The sequence below is a fragment of the Mauremys reevesii genome, linkage group 1 (assembly GCF_016161935.1).
Source record: "Mauremys reevesii isolate NIE-2019 linkage group 1, ASM1616193v1, whole genome shotgun sequence".
NCBI lineage: Eukaryota > Metazoa > Chordata > Testudines > Geoemydidae > Mauremys > Mauremys reevesii.
The window spans coordinates 348,615,236-348,628,553 of record NC_052623.1 but is presented as its reverse complement, the minus strand read 5'-3'; the positions used below and the strand labels follow the sequence as shown (position 1 = coordinate 348,628,553).

General features: G+C 40.6%; 1 protein-coding gene across 2 annotated transcripts in view; it reads left to right on the top strand.

Annotated features, from left to right (window-relative positions):
- The window catches only part of TAF3 (TATA-box binding protein associated factor 3), a 136,270-nt gene that overhangs the window by 111,720 nt on the left and 11,232 nt on the right, over nt 1-13,318 (top strand). For both annotated transcript variants that reach the window (XM_039519551.1, XM_039519552.1), the window contains exon 4: nt 1,767-1,849. In XM_039519551.1, the coding sequence (XP_039375485.1) occupies nt 1,767-1,849 (83 nt within the window). The remainder of the gene's footprint in view (nt 1-1,766; nt 1,850-13,318) is intronic.

Genomic DNA, 13,318 nt, shown 5'->3' with positions numbered 1-13,318 from the left:
TGTACCAGCTTGTGAGGAATAGCAGAAAGGAGATTTGTGGTATATAACCAAAGTTGTGAAGAGAGGTCTGAGGTAGAAGCATAAAATCATAGGGTTTAGAAGGGACCGCAAGGGTCATCTAGTCTGAAGCTAGTCCATGGAGAGCTCTTTGGTATAGCTTAGTTATCAGTGTAAAAAAACGAAATGTAGAGTCAGATTTTAGCTGGGGTTGGTTTTGGTTTTTTGGGGGTTTTTTGGTGGAAGTTGCAGCTTTTTATATACAGTCCAACTTTCTCAGTCATGTATCTCTGCATCTCTATATATGGGAATATATAATTATTACACCTAATTGCCCTTCCAAGTCCTCCTACTCTGGCCTTTGCCTTTTTCCATCCTGCCCTCTTATCATGTTGACAGTTAGTCTCCTCTTTCCTCCTTAAAACACTTCCTTTAAAACATGCTTCTTCCCTCAAGAATTGTGGTGCTTTTTCTTTAAATCAGTCCAGCTGATTGTGCAGTGAATTGTTGTGTGAACTGTTTTTTCTCGTTTGGATTCCAAGGCCCCGAATCAACACAGTGCTTAAGCTTGTGTTAAAGTGCTTTGTTGAACAGTGATGGATTTAAGCATGCATTTAAAGTGAGAACTTGTCAAGAAAAAATCACAAGAATATTTTATTGTGGGAAGTGTTGGGCAGCCTAAATACTCTCTAAAAACTCTAAAAACTGAGTTGAAAAGCTGATCCTCTTGGGCGCTGAGCACCATAAACTGCTATTGGTTTGGAATTTAGGATGCACAACAGACGCTAGTCCTTAGTAACTCCTTCTTCACAATATTGCAGAGCATCCTGACTGTGGTCCCAAGGCTGCAAACACTTATGCATGTGCTTAACTTTGCACATGTCAGTAATCCCGTTGAAACCATACAATTAAGTGTTCGCAGGTAAGGGGCTTAGTTAGGTTTTTTCCCTTTTCTATGTTCAAAGTTTTGATTCGGCAAGGGGTCACAGTGTGTTTGCTTGCTGTTTTGGGAAATATTTGCTTTAATTTAAACTATGTGAAGTGTGCCCAGATACCGAGATGGATTCGTAATAATTGGGTGAGAAGATGCTTCTCTTGAGGGCCTATTGAGTACAATGAGAATATCTGTACAATGTTAGAGTCTGACCCACAGTTCACATTTGTCATGTCATATATCAATCTCTGGGCTTGTCTACAGTGCATCACAGTGTGGACTATGGTATGAATTGCAGTGCACATTAAAGTGTTACAGTAACTGCCTCACGTGGACACTGCTGGTGCAAACTGAAAGATAACTAGTTCGCATTAATATAGTATAGTTTGAAAGCATTAATGCAAACAAGGTACCTTTCAGTTCACACCATCAACAGCCAGTTAGATTGCAACACTTTGGTGTGCTCTGCAATTCACACCCCTGTAGTCCATACTGCAGCACAATGCAGAGATAACCTCATTGTGTTGAGACCAGCTTAATCTTTTCATAACTCTACAAGAATATTAAAGCAGTAATTAACATACTGCACATACATTTACAAACACAATGAACTTCCAAGTTGACTTTTCAGCCCATAACTGATTTGTGATGAGATATTGCAGGACTCCCCCAACAAACAGTGTCCTTACATGCTGTGGCATGTAATATGGGGAAGAGTGATATTCTAAACGTCCTTTTGTCAATTTAACTCAGCTCCAGTGTAATTAGTAAAGAAGTGTTAAATCTCTGTTTAGAGAAGCAGTGTATTTATTGTTGAATGTATTCCCTTGAACAGATAAAAGTGGAACCTGTTGTTCCAGCTCCATCACCAGTTATTCCCAGACTGACGCTGAGAGTGGGTGCTGGTCAAGACAAGATGTAAGTACAAAGAAATGGAGTGGAAAGGGGTGCATGCTTGTCAGAGATTCATTGCTTACCACGTCTAATAAATCCTGTTTTCATAAAGGAAACTTTAAAAATTATTGGCTGATAAAGGTGTGCATCTGTGAAACCTTCTCCCGATATTACAAAGTATAAATCAAAATACTTGCCATTAAAGAAATCTCACCCAATTTATTTCTTAACCTCTGAACGAAACACCTCAGCATTTCCAAGGAAAGCCCTCTGAATTTCTCCATTATCTGTCCTGCTGCATTCCCCACTAATTTTCTTCTAGGAACATAGTCTTAAATCACTGGCCAATTTAGAGTAATGTCCAATCTTCAACAGTAGCCAATGAAAACTTTCATAATCCATACCGTACCCCAGGGAGAAGTTTCAGAGCCCCAGGCAGTTAGCAGCTTTGTGCATTGAAACATGATGGTTGACATCCCTTTATACATTTTTATCTTAGCTAGTATAAACTGTTGGTAGTGGTTATTCATGTAGGTGCCTAATCCTTTTTAAATCCTGGTTTTGTTCATTAGCTCACTAATTATTACTACTTGTACAGTAATACAAAAGGACCCAATAGTCCTTTTGTGCTGGGTGTTGTACATACATAAATAAATAAGACAATCCTTGCCCCAAAACACATATGATCTAAATAAGGACAAGATGCAACAGGTGGGTGTAGAACACAAGCAGGGAAAGAGTGTGGGGAGGGGGGGAACAAGTGACATCAAATTCCATAGGTTGGCTTTGTATTGTGTGAAAGTATTTCCTTTAATCAGTTTTCAAAATGTGTTGCCTTTTAGTTACACAGGTTTCTTACATTAAGATATGGTCAATATTAGCGCCCAACTGATCTTCTCCCTACCACTCATTATTTTATGTACCTCTGACATGTTGCTTCTTCTTTGTGTCATAGCCGAACTAAATAGTCTAATCTTTTTTTATCTCTCTTGATGTATGAGCTAAGTTGTATTATTATTATTATTACTATTGGTTGCCAGTCTTTCCATGCCTCTTGTCATTTTCTTTGTCCTTTACTTGACCTTTTCTGACCCATCTGATGTGAGATGGGGTATCTAGTGCTGAACACAGTATTCAATGTGTCATCTTACCTGCCATCCATTTACAACATGGCATTGTGATGGAGTGGTCTATCTCTGAGATGATTGCTGGCTCAGTGGGGTTGGGGAGAGGAACTAAAAAGCTTTGCCATAGTTTGAAAGAATCAATGTATCCTGGAAGCTTGGGTTAGTCAGAGGCCTTCAGTCTGGATGCCTTGTTTAGATAGGGGCCTACCCAACTTGAAGGATTTGCTCCAGCCCTGAAAGATTCATTTTAACTTGGGAGCTTACCTGTTGCAGTCTTGAAAAACTGAGTTAAGCCTGATAGTGTTTCCCCCTCAACCAGAAAAGCCTAGACAAAAGCATGTTCTAACACTGGAAGGGGGTGGGGGTTATGTTAGCTGGGAGCTATATTGTTATGAAGTTGCGGTGGGAATTTTTTTGAAGTAAGTAATTTCAGTTCCTATGGGACCTAAAAAGTTATAAGTAGTATGTTTTCCCCTCTACTTTTAATGCTCCTGAATCTTTTCTACCTTTTTGCCCTTCATAATGTTAGAGTCTGACCCAAAGTTCACGTGTCATGTCATATTTTATGACAGGCATTATGTTTTCAAAATTATTCTCTGTCCCCTTAAGTATGACTTGACTGAGGACAATTGGACACAATGTCCCTTTAAAGTCTACCAATGCACTTTCGTTATAGATACAAGGAGGAGGATTTTAGACTCCGACTTTGTCAGAAGGGACCATCATGATCATCTAGTCTGACCTCCTGCACACTGCAGGCTACAGAACCTCACCCACCCACTCCTGTAATAGACCCCTACCCTCAGGCTCGATTACTGAAGTCCTTAGATCATTAGGACTTCAAGTTACAGAGAATTCACCATTTACACTAGTTTAAACTGCAAGTGACCCATTTCCCATGCTACACAGGAAGGCAAAAAGCCCCCTGGGTCTCTGCCAATCTTATTGGGGAGGGCAAGGGGGGCGGAATATTCCTTCATTCCTTCCTAACCCTGTATGGGGTGCATACAGTATTAGTATTGATAGTTACTCACAAGATTAGCTATCATTGCTGGTACATAGGTATTTAAAAACCTGGGCAATTTCCTCATACATATACTAAGTTTAATCAGTCATGGTTGCTATAGACTGCTGATCCCACCAATGTAAACCACATTAGAGTTTAAGTAAAAAAAAAATTTAGCACTCCATCTACATTCCACTCACTATTATCCTTATTCAGTGTCAACAATCTCCCTTCCACAGCACACGTGTAAACTCTTTGGGGCATGGGACTGTCTTTTGTTGTATACTGTCAGGGGCGGCTCCAGGCTTTGGCGGCGTGCCTGTGGGAGCTCCGCGGTTTCGGTGGCAATTCGGCGGCGGGTACGCTGAAGGCACGGGACCGGTGGACCGCCCGCAGAACCACTGCCAAATCTGCGTTACCAGCAGACCTGCCGCAGGCGCGCCGCCAAAAGCCGCCTGACTGCCGTGCTTGGGGCAGCAAAATACATACAGCCGCCCGTGTATACTGTATTCTTCCGCATCTTAACACAGTGAGGCCCCAGTCCATGAGTTATTCCAATACAAATAATATCACTGCCCTCCACCTGAAGAACACTATTTAGTCTTAATTCAGACCATGTTTTTAGTTCTATGTTCAGTCACCTAGTAGCAGAGATTGGACCTGTGGATCTAAAGCCGTAAGTCTCTACCGCCTGAGTTAAAACGCTCTGCTCTGTTAGCTCAAAGGCTGCAGCAGGCACATCAACCTCTATGTTCTCCAGCAACTAGAAGGGGACACCGTGAGCCACAGTGTGCAAGGGACTTATTTCAGGTGGAGAAAGGGAACTGGTGAGTGATAAGTAGACAAGGTCTTGAATTATTTTAAATGCTTACTCGCTATCTTGGTTTTTACAGTTTGTATTGCTGAGATATATATGCAGTTTAGCACTGTAACAGTTAACAGTTGGTGTGTGTTTGAGGGAGTTTTATATAAAATACTGTGTTGAATGGGTGTAATTTCAGAAAGAGGTAGGGCTATAAAGAAATAAGGCTTGTGAAATATGCCACTGGACATTTTTTTTGTTTTATTTAGATTTTTTTTAAAAATATGATGCCTGTTCAAGGTCTGTGCACCTCATTGTAGTTAATCATAAAGTAAACACCATTAAATTGAACCTCAGCAGCATTGAAATACATTCCACAGGTACTTGGCTAGCCAGCCAACTATCCCTTTCAGCATCTCAGAAGAATACTCTCCACTTTCTCCAAAGACCCCAACCATCAAATAGTGACTTTTGCAGCATGCCTGGAAAGTCTCCGAATGTGGGCTATTGTGGAACAAGGAGGAGCATGTTCCATAGTCTTGGAGGCCCCACAGAGAATACCTGGCCAGCCACCCCCTTTTTTATAACAAGGGGATGCCTCTTCAGCACCTTTGCTGACCGCATCTTTGACAGTATGTCACAGGGAGAGAGGCGATCCCTCAGGTGAGCAGTCCGAAGCCTTAACCAACATCCTTAAAGTCTGTCTAGAGGCCAATGGGCAGCCAGTGCAAATCCTGGAACACTGGTACTGTTTGTTCCCAGCAAGAAGCAGTAAGATGCTATGTTCATTCAGAGACAGAAGGTGCAGAAGGTATAGACCCATGAAGAATGGTACACTAAGACCAGTCCTGTCTTAATCCCCTCCTGGGGCTCACATACTGAGGGCATGTCTACCCGAACATTTACTGCACAGCAAGCTGAGGTGTAAACCTACAGCACTCCAGCGAGCTGCTCACTAACGGTCCATGTGGACCCTGCTGAGGCACATGCACAACAGCAGTGTCCACACGGGTAGTTAGCTGGAGCTCACTGTAGATTTACACTTCAGCTTGCCACACAGAAAGTGTTCATGTAGACATGCCCTGAGTGGAGACACCTCAGTATTCGTCCCCACTGAGGGTGAGGCCAGGCTGTGATGTAAAGACAGCTTCTGGCGTGGCTGCTGAGTCAACTGCTGGAATGGAAACTCTATGCACAGAACAAGTACAGCAAAACAGTAGCTGTGCAAGCTTTCACTCATGTCCCTTAATCCTGATTTACCTGTATGGGTGAGAAGTTCTCATTCTCTCTACCTATTCAGGCCTTAGTCTCTGCTGAGATTGACAGTGAAGGTGCAAGTCAGAGTTAATTGTGACAGTGAATTTTAATTCTTTCTATTTCTGTGAATGCTAATATTGGCTGGTCCTAGATATAAAAGTGATCTCTGCATTTCATGTTTGCCCTACATAAGCATATGTTGTCAATCCCAAGAATACAGGTCTTCATAGTACCCTAAATAAGTATGGGGTATAATGTCAGGGTAGTACAAATTAAAATGGAGCCGTTACTGAAGGATAAATAGAACAGTAGGAAAGACTGCTACATGTTAGGTTTTTGCAAGTGTTTTAACTGCACAATAAAACAAGTGGAAAGTAGATTATAATCAAAACATTTCCATCTTAGTAGTAAACAATTACAGCAATACTTGCATGGATGCCACGTTAAAAGAAATTTAGTGGATTCTATTCTAATGCAATTAGAGCTAATTTTGTTCTTTAAATGAATGAAAGGTCAGCTAGTAAATCTAGTTTATCTTGAGTACAGACTTCAATAAATTGTTTTATTTAATTTGCTGTAAAAGATCTTATCCTTAATGGGCCTAGGTCTTATTAGTTTGCTTGGGTTTTAAAATATTTATGACCACTTTTTTAGTGATGATTTGAATGATAAGTTGGAAAGTTGTTGTTGTTGTTGTTGTTGTTTTCCTGCAGTGTTATCAAGGCACAAGATCGCTAATTGAGTCAGTGTAAGAAGGCATTTAAAATTTGTCATGTAGAGAAAGCTGGTGTGGACCCTTCCTGAATTTAAATCTCCTGTAATTAGCTGTTTTGTTGAATCATCATGTGGTGGCTTGTTCATCCGTTGTCCAGTTATTTTTTCCCAAACAAAATCATATTTCACACCTATGGTGTCTAAGAATGCTAATCTACTGATAATGCATTGGCATGCCATTTACTGATGCAACTGACGTGAACTTCAAATTAACTATGTGCTGTAATTCCTGATATTTGCAATAAATTAATTTTATATTTACAGCCAAATAAAAAACAAAAATACCAACATGTAGCTTCAGTGCGGGGCTTCAACAATGTACAATTGATTTTTTTCAGGGCTTCTTTGGTTTAGAAACAAGGCACATATTTTTGTGAAATCAAGTCTTTAATCTGTATCTTAAAATGTCAGGCTTCTTACTCCAGGCTTACAGTATTGTATTTTAGCTCTACTTTCAGTAGGGGACCTTGATGCTAGTAGTGAGTGGAAGATAGCTGTTTTAGCACTGATTTAACTTGTAATTTGATGTGCCCAGTCTAATTAAATTGCCATTTATCTTGAAATTTTTGAAGTGGGTAGATGTGACTTTTTTTTAGAATATAAATGTGTATATATATCATCTAAGAGTACTATTTATTGAACTAAAATCTTAAAAGAATTGATGGATGGAAAGAAGAAATTTTTGCTCCTGGTATTTTGTTGATTCACTGAAGCTTCATCCCAAATACTGTGAGAGAGACGTTCAGTGACCTAACTAAAATGTGTTGGTGGGCTCGTTCCACTGCTTAGCGTAGTGGATGAATGTCCATATCACCAAACCCACTACCATAATTGGCACTGATTGACACCCCTGGGAGGAAATCTCAATAGAGGCTAAGGACTGACGGGCAGTAGAGACTGAATTATCCACTCACCACTACATGTAATCTCTCTACCGAGCAGTGGTGACCTAGAAGCATGCTGGTGGAACAAAGAGGGAAAGCCTATTTTGCTATTGTCGAGTCTGTTACTGTTCATGTTCCATGCCTGTCAGTCCAACACCGTCCATGAGAAGCTCACATAACACACTCACGTTTGTGTAAACTGGCACAAATGGCGTCTGCCTGAAAAGGCATAGGAATGAGATAGCATGGATGGAAAAACATTCTGGTGAGGAACTACAAGGATCAACAAGTGGAAACCTACCGTGGCTATCTGCAGCACATCTAGATTGTCGCAGAAATTCATTTTTAAGCAAAGATAGAGGGGGTTTTTCCCCTCCCAATCTGTTTACCTATTCACTTGTAAATTATTTTAAATACATAAGTAATAGCATATTAATACCCCACTAGAATACCTCTGTGTTATATATTTATGTAGCTTTTGTTTTTTCATATGGCTTTATCTTTTGTCATGCAGCATACAGACAAGTACCAAAATTACCATACGTCAAGATTTCCAAAAATGGGGTGCATACAGTTAGGCTCCTAAGTGTTGGCCTGACTTACAAAACAGCTGAACTCACAGGAACTCCCAGTGAAGTCAAAATCTCTAGGAAAAGTTGCACAAAAAGTAGCAGAATTGAGAGAAGTCAGAGAACCAAAAGTGAAACATAGAAATAAGGCTACAGATTTTTTCCCCTCCTGCCAGCATTGGAAGTTTTTGATAACAGGGACTGTCTCAGTGTTGGTGTAATGCCTTGCTCACTGGGGCCCTTATCTCGGTGGAGGCTTCTAGTTGCTACTCTAAAATAAACATTTTTATTTAAAATGTGAGGTGCTCAAACACTACAGCAATGGGAGTTGTAAAAGCACCTAGAGAGAGAGAGAGAGAATAGGAGTTTGCCACAGACTTCAGTGAGACTACAATTTTCCCCATACAATTTTGTACAATACTTACAATTTTTACACGGTATCTTCTTTAATGGAACTGTGTCGGCTTTTTAAGGATGGTTGTTCTCCTTTTAATGATAAATAAGTAAGCCATTGTGAAGGAACTTTTGAACTTTGTGTGCCATTTAGTGGCAAGTTATTCAGACGCTGATAATTTAGATTACTGGCTTCATAGTGTTTGCCCACAATAGCTGAATAATGGAGATCATTAAACTCCCTGTGTAGGTATATCCAAATTGTGTTTGCCTTTAACCTTGGCTCTCAGTGTGGCTGGGGAGGGGAGGATTGGCTCTTTATTGACTTGTCAAGCCATAGGTTTGCATTACAGGCCAAGCAGCTCATGACCCGTTCCATTTATTTCACTGTTTTGTGGTGGGGAAACAGGTAAAGGAATCCTGCTGGAAGCCCCTCCTTCTGCACGTTTTTATGAATGAGTCCAGTGTTTGTAGCAGTTAAGGCACCGTGACCAAATCCTCCAAAAGATGTAATGCAAGCAGCATGGGGCTATTGTGGGACACAGCTGTGGGCGGTGTTGGTTACCCTGTGAGACGTTGCTTATTCAACAGAAAGCTCTGGAGGAGAACTTACTGTGGAATTAAATAGGAGGGAAAAAGTGATACTTCAGGGAGAAAAATGTAGAAGGGTAAACCACTGTTTGGAAAATCAAACAATAGAGTCCTGGCAGTGAATGTCTATGTTTATTACAGTACTAATGGGTATCCCAATTATTTTACAATGTAGCACTTAGCAGTGAAAGGCTAAATGTTAACAGTGTGATACTAGAATTTACACTTTGTGTTGCTCCATCAACTTGTTCTACAAAACCAAAAAGAACATATGCTGGTTAAATCAACTCCTGATATAATTAATGGACCACCTAAGAGAGAGGAGGGAGAGAAGTGAAAAATTATCTAATTTCCAGCCAAGTAATAAGTGTAATGTAGGATTTAGGAACTCCAGTGAACTTTACAGTTTTGCTAAGGGTATGTGTACACTATGGAGACTACACCGGCATAGCTATGTCACCGTAGCTATGCAAGCATATCCCCATAGCCTACACTGACAAGGAGGTATTCCATCAGTTTAGGAACACCAGTTCCTCAAACGACAGTAGCTACATCGACAAACATTTTTCACATCCCTTCTAACTTTTAAGAGTAGACCAGGCCTACCTCTTTATATGGTTTCTTCCCTGGAATCGCTACATTTAAATTATAATAAAGAGCTGGAGGACTTCTCCAGTGAGCTAATTCTTTTTTAAATACAGAATGGGTGTGCTCTTTATTGAAGACATTGTCTAGGGTGTGGTTCATATACTCAAAGGAACATTTGGCAAAGGGATAATATATTTGGCCCCAGTCCTGCACTCAAACCCCCATCCCTGGACCCTGGCATCCATACAAAGTCCTGTTGATTTTGTTCTAGCTCCACAAGGGTCTACCTAATTGTAGGGTTGAGGCCTTTGTGTGCAAGTATCTATGCTTCTGAAGGTAATAAGACCCCATTGCCAGAATGGGTGAAACGTTGCTTTTTCCAATGTGCTTTTAAAGCTGACCTAGAATTGTTTTCCCTTGAGCGTAAGAGTTAGTTCAAACCTCAAGCTTAGTCCTAGCCTCTCCTTTAATTACAGAAGCCACCCCACCAATTAATCACCATGGTTTTGGTAGTTGGAAGGTTCATGCAAAATTATTTTCATTTTGCACTTGAATCACACTCTATGGTGACTCCAAATGTGAATCTATAAAAAAGGTTTGAGTCATTAAAAAACAAGCCACTTACTGTATGTGAGATTTTTTTATTTTGCTGTTTGTTGCACAAGAGTAAAAATGTGTGTCTTGTGTACCTCAATTAAAAAGGGGGGTGGGGAAACTTCAGGCAGATTTAGACACACATCTGCTTCAGCAGGGTTGCATGTGGAAATGGGTGTAGGCAGTCTCCCTTTATGGCAAACAGAAACCGATCAAATGTACCCAACAGAATTGAAGGCAAGTGCTTCTTCATTACACACACAAAAAAGGCTTGGCTTTGCCACAAAATTAGTGTGAAAGAAAAGAACTTTGATATCTCAGTTTTTCCCTTAAATATACCTTTTTTTTTTGTTACCAGAGTCTCACTTGTTTCAAAATGAAGTTAAAACAAAAATAAGCAGCTTGCATAGAGCCAAAGATTTGAGGTATTATTATTATTTAGTGCCTACGAGCCCAGACATGGTCCAGAGCCATTGTGTTAGGCACTATACAAACACAGAACAAAAAGGTGATCCCTGCCCCAAAAAGCTTGCAATCTAAGTAAAGTTGTTAGGCAAGTGGTTCATGTGGTAGCTCAGTGTATCATCGGGCAAAAGATCAGGGTTTCGGGCAGACCACAACACTCAGTTTTGCATAGGTAGGAGCCAGTGACAAGGTGGAAATAATATTCATTATACAAGAGGAAGCCTGTCTGCACCCTGGTCTACACTCCAGACTTATGTTGGTATAACTGTGTCGCTCAGACGTGCATAGGGTGACGAGATGTCCCGATTTCATAGGGACAGTCCAGATTTTGGGGTCTTTTACTTATATAGACTCCTATTGCTTCCCACCTCCTGTTCTAATTTTTCACATTTGCTGTCTAGTCACCCTAGGCGTGCAGAGAATCCATACCCTTGAGCCGCACAGCTATATCGACTTAAGCCCCAGTGTAGGTGACGTGAGAGCTTCTCTTGTTAACATAGCTACCGCCTCTCGGGAAGACGGACTATCTAGGCCAACAGGAGAAGCTCTCCCGTTGACATAGGTAGCATCTTCACTAAGCGCTACAGCAGCCCAGCTGCACTGTAACGGTAGACAAGCCCTGCGCTGCAGTAGGATCACTTTCTGATAGCTGTAGGTACTTAAAGCCCTATTTTCATTCCCATTATAGATGGTGGAGCAGAACTGTTCCCTTCCACAAACCTGTAAGATGTTCCTGAGCATAGTATCTGGGTATATTTGCTAAAACAAGGGAAAGCAATAGGGACTGGAGTCAGCTGACTTGGGCTCGCAGGGCTTGGGCTGTGGAGCTGTTTAGTTGCAGTGTAGATGCCCCAGCTTCCGGGGTCCCAGAACCTGCACTCCAGCACAAGCTCAAACGACTGCACCGCAATCGAACAGCCTTGTGGTCTGAGCCCCACGAGCCCAAGCCAGCTGATACAGGCCAGCCACGGGGGTTTAACTGCAGTGTAGACATACACGGAGAGAATAGACAGATGGAAATATTTGCTTATTTGAAAACATTTTTATTCTACAGGTTTTTGTGTCCAAGCTCTCAAAATATATTTAGATGTGCATTTCTCCAGGAAGGGACTTTGTTAGATGTGTCTATATATAGGATACTATATCAGTATAGTTAAAAGTGGCCCAGCTTTCCCTTATAGGCAAGACCTTATATTCCTACGTCACGTTTGAAAATGGGAATTAAGTTCCTAAGTCATTTAGAATGTTTGAAAATATCACCCATAGTTTAGACAGGGCGTTTGAGGGGACTGCATTTTTGGAACCGTACCCTCTATAAAAACAAAGATCATCAGACTGTGATTTCTGACTAGACTATTATAGCTCTCAGTACAATGACATTTTTTGTGATCGGAACTTGGAGCAATCTGTGGTTCAAATCATACTTTTAAAAGCCATTTCCTTTTGGTTTGCCCTGTGTTTATACTAATCAGTCAATGGGGCTTTCATCTGTAAGGAACAGATTGAAATCAAATCAATTACTTGTAGAGATAGGAAATTATTTCACACCTTTGAGTCTTACTCTGCTCCAGATGCAGCATGTTACAACTTGTGACTGTTAGAGCCAATTATAACCTGACCAACCTGCCTTGGCATTAAAAAGCCTGGTAGAACTTGCTCTGTGTTTGCAAGATCAACGCTTTGCTTCTGTGCACGTCTGGTTTGGGAAGTTTAGTGTTGTGATCTGAATGTAGTGATCAGTCCAAAGCAATGATCAAAGTGGAGATTGACCAAATCTACCTTTATAAAAGGATTCCACTGCATATTTTAAGTACATTCTAGTATTAGAGTTATAAATACCTGTATTCCTTTCCATTATAAATACTTTGACATTTGGTAAGAAAAATATTTCCTGCTGGCATAAAAAAGAGTTGAAAGGATATTTAAACTTGGGGTAAAAACAGCTGTATTACAAAATCTCTGCAATAATTCTGCTTTCTTTGGGGAAGGGAGTGGTGATAGTTTTTACTTTATATTTATGTGGTTGATGTAGACTCCCGTTACCACATCTAGTGGAAGGGTTTTCTCACACTTCTTAATTCTGGTGCAGCCATTTGCATAAGACCTTTAACAATTGATTTTTATCTTTTAATATAGAAAATAATTGTGATGACATGTTGCCAGGAGAGCAGCCCACAGAGAAACGTAACTCTGATCTCAAGGCTCTAGGCATTTTTTGTTCACCTGGCTGATGTTAGTTTTTGTTTGAGTCCCGCTAAGAATCATTCCTCTTTAAATAATTGAATCCTGAGACTAAGGATACATTGTAGTTTATGAAGTCCTACTTTATTTGGAATTATGTGGTAAACGCATTAAAGTGAAATATTATCTTCTTCCAAATTACGATGGCCTAATGTGTGCTCTAGTGTCTAAGAGCACGGACCTGACTACCAGGAGGACTGGC